Source organism: Vicia villosa, unplaced genomic scaffold, assembly GCF_029867415.1.
Source record: "Vicia villosa cultivar HV-30 ecotype Madison, WI unplaced genomic scaffold, Vvil1.0 ctg.003513F_1_1, whole genome shotgun sequence".
NCBI classification, from domain to species: Eukaryota; Viridiplantae; Streptophyta; class Magnoliopsida; order Fabales; family Fabaceae; genus Vicia; species Vicia villosa.
The window spans coordinates 195884-203794 of NW_026706224.1; the positions used below are offsets into that span (position 1 = coordinate 195884).

A 7911-nucleotide genomic window follows, 5' to 3' on the forward strand; every position below is an offset into this window, starting at 1 on the left:
TGATGTTAGAAGGTGATCTGCACATGTTTATGTTTTGTTTTTAGTATGCAATTATGATTGTGCTTTTGTTCTATGCAAGAATGTTATTTGTCATTTTAGAAAAGTAAATGCAAGAACGAGACGGTGTTTTCAATACCCAATGCAAACAATAATTTTATTAATAAACTCAAATTTTGGAAGCAAATGGGGCCCTTACAAACCAACTCTATGCTTCGGGCGAGGCATGAGCGACATTGTTTTTTTTTATTTAATTGAAAGGGAAATAAAACACACGACAAAACAAATTACTTTAAAATAGTAACTATCTCTAGTATCTTCAGGCTTGTCCAATTTTGGAGCTATTCTCCTGGTCTGATCATTCGGATGAAGTTGGATGTACCCTCCATGCTAGATATTAAGGATACATGCTCATATCTGCATGTGACAAAAGTTTGCGCGATTGGAGGGAAACGTTGCTCTTCCTTTGCAGCCTTCTTTGTTGGTTGGCATCCTAACCCCAGACGATCTCTCTTCTCTTGTACTTCTGGAATCTTGCCCCAGCCTTCCATTTCCATGTCTTGCAAATCTCTCCAGGATGTTACCATTCTTCGTATTTTCTCAATTGGTAGTGTGACAGCAGTTGCTATCTCTAGTGCTTGGAATGAAGTCTCTAATGCCCCTTCTTCGGCCTCGATGTATCGGTACGAGTCCAGATTGCTAACAAATATATCCTCCTCTCCATTGACGGTCACTATAGAGTTTCCATCCACAAATTTTACTTTCTGATGCAGAGTATAGGTAACTGCCCCAGCGGAATGAATCCAGGGACGTCCCAATAAGCAGGTATAAGCAGGTTCAATCTCCATTACTTGGAAATTGATGCAAAATGTATGGGGACCAACTACCACAGGGAGGTCAACCTCTCCAAACACCGGACTTTGTGACCCATCGAAGGCTTTGACCACTAGACGACTTGGTCTAACTACCAGACCCTCCAAGGCTATTTTGTTGAGAGTGGCCTTAGGCATCACGTTTAATGATGACCCTGTGTCAATCAGAACTCTAGATAGATGAGCTTTCCCACACTGTATGGAGATATGCAGGGCTTTGTTATGCTCTTTCCCTTGTGAGGGTAGCTCATGCTCACTAAAACTTAAACATGCCCTAGCAGTAAGATTATCCACCATTCCATCGAATTGGTTCACGGTGATGTCTTTGGTCACGTGCGCGGCATTCAGGATCTTCAACAAGGCATCTCGATGTTTCTCCGAGTGCACTAGTAGCGAGAGGAATGATATTTTAGATGGAGTTTGGTGTAACTGGTCCACCACTCTATAATCACTTTTCTTGATTAATGCCAAGAATTCTTCAGCGTCTTTGTCAGCGACCTCTTTATCCTTGGTTGTGCCTTCTTCAGTCGGGACCACAGTAGCTTGATTACTTGCTTGTGCTAAGTTCTCATTCGGTTTCCCAACATTGAATATGCGACCACTACAAGTCATACCTCCAGGCCCAATGATGTTTGTCACTTCTGTAACATCCCGATTTTATTAGCTATTTATTTAATTAGTTTTATTTGGCGTTTTACTAATTATTCATGTTATTCAATTATTTAGTATGATATTATTTAATTGAGGTTTGTGCTAATTGGATTAATTGAATTATTAGTAATAGTATGAGATATTAGTTGATGGGCCTAATTTAGTTAGAAGAATAGATTGTGGGTTAAGCCCATTAAGAGAAAGATAGTAAGAAGAGGAAAACTAGGGTTTTAGAGATAACACAATTTGGGGAAAAGGAAGAGAAAGAAGAGAATAGAGGAGAAAGAACATAGAAGAGAAGAAGAAGGAAATTGTAGATTTCTGGAAGAGGGTGGATTTAAGAGTTAGAGGTAAGGGTTTGAATACAAGTTCTTATATACTATATGATTGGGTAATGTTTGTGTTGTGTGAATCTCTTCATTCCTTGCTATTTCATGAGAAATGTATGAACCCTAATTTCTATGATATTTCTATGGATTTACATGATTAAACATGATTTGATGATATATGTTGTTCAATAATGATGAATACTGATTGTATTTGATGTTTATTGATGTTTGGGAGTGATTTGGAGTGGTGGGTGTGTGATTTCGCAGTTCTGTATGTTGCTGAGTTTTTCTGCATAATCGCACGGCCGCTAAGCGGGACTCTGGCCGCTAAGCGGAGCTGCGAAGACCAATGTTACTGTAAAGCCCGCTGGCTGGCCGCTGGGCGGATCCTGCTGTAGGCAGATTTTTCCAAACTTTAAAATATCATAACTTTTGATCCGTAACTCCGTTTTATGCGCCGTTCGAAGCGTTGGGAAGCTAATGAGATTGTCTATATGATAGGATAGAATGGATTGACACTTGATTTATAAATTATGATGATAATTGAGAATAACATTTACCTATATGTGTATGTTATGGATGAACTATGCATGATCAATGTTCATGGATGTATTATGTGATATGACAACCATGATTTATGTGATTGAATGCTAAATGCTAGTTGATGTGGAATAGTTTGAATGGGATGTTAATATATGGATAACATGGGATTACTTATGTGTGTATTATGAAATAAGACTTGTGGTTAATATTCATATATGTGTTAAGTGATGTGATATCCATGATATGTTTTAATGACTATAAATATACATTTATATGCATTATTTGAATGTGTCTTGTTGATAATGAGCATTTAAAGGTGTATGTATTGAGATGTGGATTGTATACTTGTAAATGCTTTTATGTGCGTTACGTTTTGGTATGTAATGAATAACAACTATTGGTAAGATGTGTGGTAATATATGCATGTTGATTGTGATTGGATATATGATGGTTGTTATGCCTTGTTGTAATTGTTAATTGTGTTGTGAATGTTGTGTACAATTGGCGGATAATTCATAGAGTTGAATTATTGTGGTATGCGGTAAGTTAAGATTGATGAGATAATCTTAATTGCATAAGTTGTTGGTAATTGTACATACATTCATAGCATGGTCGGCTTTATGGTGGAAGCGGTGAAACTTGGGTTCACATGGTAAGAGACGTTGATCCTTGAATGGAAATAGGCGTAGCAGACGTGATCCTTAATTGGAAATAGGCGTGTTGGCTTTGATCTTGTCCGGATCGGGAGCGTGGCTTGGATTCTAAACATTGAATCGGAAAGCGGTGAAACATTGGATTCACATTGGGTACCACATGCATAGAGTCACATGTCTTGCATTGAGTCACATTTGTGTTATGTGATGTTTGAATGTATGCAATTATGTGATTGTTATGTGTGTATGAGATGTGATAAGTGAATTTGGTGATTCATTTGATATGAATTGTTGTTGTGTTATGAATGTGATATATGTGATTTGGAACACATGTGATATAGATGTGAATTTATATGTATTAATGATATATGTATATATATGTGAATCATGTGAATCATGTTTGATCACTTAGAATTGAATGAGCTATGTTGTATGACATGAACATGTGAATCTTGATTAATGGCATATGATGCATGTTTATGTGAAGAGTGATGAATTCTTGAAATGTATTCTTATTGTGTTTTACATTTCCCATTCTCATGTTTTCTATAAGAAGTTGAATTCTCACCCTTCTGTTTGAATGTTATCCTTTGTTGGTAACGTGCAGGTTCCATGGATAGTGATGCTTCGAAGGAGGCTTAGCATCGAGATTTAGATCTCTAGTAGAATGTCGTGACTAAGTAGTCACTTGTGCTCTGGTCATATGTAACACATGGGAGTTGGGTTTTATGTTTTTATGACTCCATGTTATGAGATGTTTGTTTACTCATATTGTATTTGTATTTGAATATGTTATTCTGGTTAATGTGTGGCCTTGAGCAAAGATGTTGAGACATGGTGGATGATGTATGGGAATCATCCTATTTTGCCATTTATTCGATGAGATGATTATTCCGCTGTGGTTTGCATGTTATTTAAATTCCCGTGTTATTTGGAAATGACCATTGCATGTTTAAAGATAAAATATTTGTTCTATTTTGAATTATGTGTAACGCCCTCGTGAGATGCATGCTTCTTTACTCTGATTTATGCGAATATATGCCTTATTTGCTTAGTATAGAATTGGGGGTGTTACATAGTGGTATCAGAGCACGGTCGGTCAGTTGGCCAGGTCATTTATGTTTTCCTATCCTTTTTGTATTGGATTTGTGTGTCTGACACGATCGATACTGTTTGTTTGTCGGTCGTTGGACGTCTTAGAACAATGGCTGCAGGAAGGAATGTTGATAGTAATGTTGAGGCGGTGATGAGGTGGACTGGTGCGATTGGACAAGTGCCGCAAGAGAATTCCGGTTATGAAGGGAAGGATGAGTTCTGTGATTTCGGAGAATTCCTAAGGTGCAATCCGCCGACTTTTGAAGGAAAGTATGGACCGGACAAAGCACATGCATGGATGAGAGAAATGGAAAAGATTTTTCAAATCATGATTTGTACGGATGTACAGAAGGTGCAGTTGGGTACTCATATGCTGACGAAAGGAGCCGACGATTGGTGGAGTAATACTGTGCAGAGATTTGAAAGAGAAGGTATTGAAGTCACTTGGAATCTTTTTCGTGATGCATTTTTGGAAAACTATTTTCCAGAAGATGTGCGTGGGAAGAAAGAAGTGGAGTTTCTAGAGTTGAAACGAGAAAGAGAACAATCCAGTGGGAGACCTTATGATGTCAAGAGGAAACAATCTGGTTTTGGCAAGAAGCTAAGTGGGGGAGGGACTCCTACTCAACTTAAGTGTTTTGGATGTGATGTTGAAAGTCATCGTGATGCTGAGTGTAAGAAAGAGGTTTCTACTTGTACCAAGTGTGACAAGCCGAAGAAGGAACAAGCGGAAGGAGAAGTACTTGCGTTGTCTGGTGCTAATACCATTGCTAAGGATAAGCTAATCTGAGGTACATGCTTTATTATTGATAATGGTGCAACGTATTCATTTATTTCTTTGGATTGTGCTAAGAGGTTGAATCTTGTGTTATCTGATATGCGTAGAAGTATGGTTATTGATACACCTGCTATGGGTTCTGTTTCTACTTCCCATGTATGTTCGAATTGTCTGTTGAGTATCTTTGGTAGAGATTTTGGGAATTGATTTGATTTAGTTTATTTTCGTTAGAGCAAGTTGATGAGAATTTTGGTATGAATTGTTTGGAGTTGAAGCAAGTAATTGTAATCTTAAGAAGATTTTGGATCTTGGTGTGTTAAGTAATTTCGAGTGTGAGTTCTGAAGGAACACTATTATGGTTTAGTAATGATGGTTTATGTTTCATTATGATTTTCGATTGTCTATTGACAAATTGAGGACTTGATCACCCTTAATCTATTGTTGATAGAAAACGAGATCGTATTGGATGAGATAAACTTCTCTTGCTAAATTGGTATTTTGCAAAGTGACTAAGGAGAGGTTGAAGAGTCGAATTGAGGAGTTGTTGAGAAGAGGTTCATTTGTCTAAGTGTATGGTCATAGAGTTGCACTTGTTTTGTCGAGTAAGAAGAAGGAAATTCCTAATGAGGTAATGTTTTGAGGATGTTTTGATCCTAAGAGTGAAGATGATCATGCTGAGCATTTGAGAATTGTGTTGTCGGTGTTGAAAGAGAAGAGGTTGTTTGCTAAGATTTCGAAGTGTGAGTTTTGGTTAAAGGAAGTGAATTTTCTTGATTTGGCTAGTTATTACAAGAAGTTCATGGAGGGATTTTCTAAGTTATCTTTGTCGTTGACGTTGTTGACTAGGAAAGGTCAAGCTTTCTTTTGGACTTCGCAATGTGAAGCAAATTTTCAAGAGCTTAAGAGAAGATTGACTTCTGCTCCTATTTTGATTTTGTCGGATTTGTTTGAACCGTTTGTGGTGTATTGTGATGCTTCATTGTTGAGTTTGGGAGGCGTTTTGATACAAAAAGGGCAAGTGGTAGCTTATGCTTCAAGGCAACTTAAATTTCATGAGAGGAATTATCCGACACATGATTTAGAGTTGGCCGCCGTTGTGTTTGTGTTGAAACTTTGGAAGCATTATTGTTTAGATCAAAATTGAGGCACATAGTGACTACAAGAGTCGAGAATGAGGTAAAGAAGATGTTTGGATTCTTGAGAGATTAGGATTTTGGTTTGAATTACCATCTTGGAAAAGCGAACATTGTAGCCGATGCATTGAGTAGGAAATCATTGTATATCTCTATGTTAAGGATTCAAGAGTTGAAAATGGTTGGAACAGTTTTCGAGATTTGAGTTTGGTTGTGAAGCGACGTCTTCTTGTGGTAAGCTTAGTATTATTGAAGCCTACGTCTGGTGTTCTTAACGAGAGTAGAGAGAGTCAGAGATTGGATTGCAATTGGTTGGTGAGATGACATTGATTAATCAAGGTAAAGGTAATCAATTTCGGATTGACGAGATTAGAGTCATGAAAGGCCATGATCGAGTTTGCATTTTGATACTTGGAAGTTGGAAAAGAGAATTTTGAATGAAGGACATCGTAATGGTTTGAGTATACATTATAATGCTACTAAAATGCAACAAGATTTGAGGAAAATGTTTAGTGGTAAAGTATGGAGAGGGATATGGTAGAATTGTGTATATGAGTTGGACTTGTCAGAAACCGTTTAGTTGGTACAACAGTTATCTATTCCCGAGTGGAAGTGGGATCGCATTTCTACAGATTTTGTTTCGGGTTTCTCGAGAACGTCGAGTAATTGTGAAGCGATTCGGATTTTTATGGATAGACGGACAAATGTGTTCATTTTATTCCGATAAAGATGGATTATTTGATGGAAAGACTTGTTAAGTTATACATCGAGAAGATTATGTGTTTGCATGGTATTCCGTCAAGTATTATTTTGGATAAACTCCAAGGTTTTCTTTTGGATTTTGAAAAGGTTGCGGAGTGATTTGAGATTAGAAGAGAAAGTACTTGAAGGTTGAATGAAGGATTTGTACTTGGGGTTAGTGCTTGAAGAGAATTTTCGAGGACGAAAATCTTTTAAGTGGGGGAGAGTTGTAACATCCCGATTTTATTAGCTATTTATTTAATTAGTTTTATTTGGTGTTTTACTATATATTCATGTTATTCAATTATTTAGTATGATATTATTTAATTGAGGTTTGTGCTAATTGGATTAATTGAATTATTAGTAATATTATGAGATATTAGTTGATGGGCCTAATTTAGTTAGAAGAATAGATTGTGGGTTAAGCCCATTAAGAGAAAGATAGTAAGAAGAGGAAAACTAGGGTTTTAGAGATAACACAATTTGGGGCAAAGGAAGAGAAAGAAGAGAATAGAGGAGAAAGAACATAGAAGAGAAGAAGAAGGAAATTGTAGATTTCTTGAAGAGGGTGGATTTAAGAGTTAGAGGTAACGGTTTGAATACAAGTTCTTATAGACTATATGATTGGGTAATGTTTGTGTTGTGTGAATCTCTTCATTCCTTGCTATTTCATGAGAAATGTATGAACCCTAATTTCTATGATATTTCTATGGATTTACATGATTAAACATGATTTGATGATATATGTTGTTCAATAATGATGAATACTGATTGTATTTGATGTTTATTGATGTTTGGGAGTGATTTGGAGTGGTGGGTGTGTGATTTCGCAGTTCTGTATGTTGCTGAGTTTTTCTGCATAATCGCACGGCCGCTAAGCGGGACTCTGGCCGCTAAGCGGAGCTGCGAAGACCAATGTTACTGTAAAGCCCGCTGGCTGGCCGCTGGGCGGATCCTGCTGTAGGCAGATTTTTCCAAACTTTAAAATATCATAACTTTTGATCCGTAACTCCCTTTTATGCGCCGTTCGAAGCGTTGGGAAGCTAATGAGATTGTCTATATGATAGGATAGAATGGATTGACACTTGATTTATAAATTATGATGATAATTGAGAATAA

General features: G+C 37.1%; 1 protein-coding gene across 1 annotated transcript; it reads right to left on the reverse strand.

Annotated features, from left to right (window-relative positions):
• Nucleotides 1-338: 338 nt before the first annotated feature.
• Nucleotides 339-1481, reverse strand: LOC131641095 (uncharacterized). The gene has a single exon (XM_058911417.1). The coding sequence runs from the start codon at nt 1479-1481 to the stop codon at nt 339-341; it is 1143 nt and encodes a 380-aa protein (XP_058767400.1).
• Nucleotides 1482-7911: the final 6430 nt, after the last annotated feature.

Coding starts and splice junctions, on each gene's coding strand:
- LOC131641095 (XM_058911417.1), bottom strand. CDS start 1,481: ATGACTTGTAGTGGTCGCATATTCAATGTTGGGAAACCGAATGAGAAC.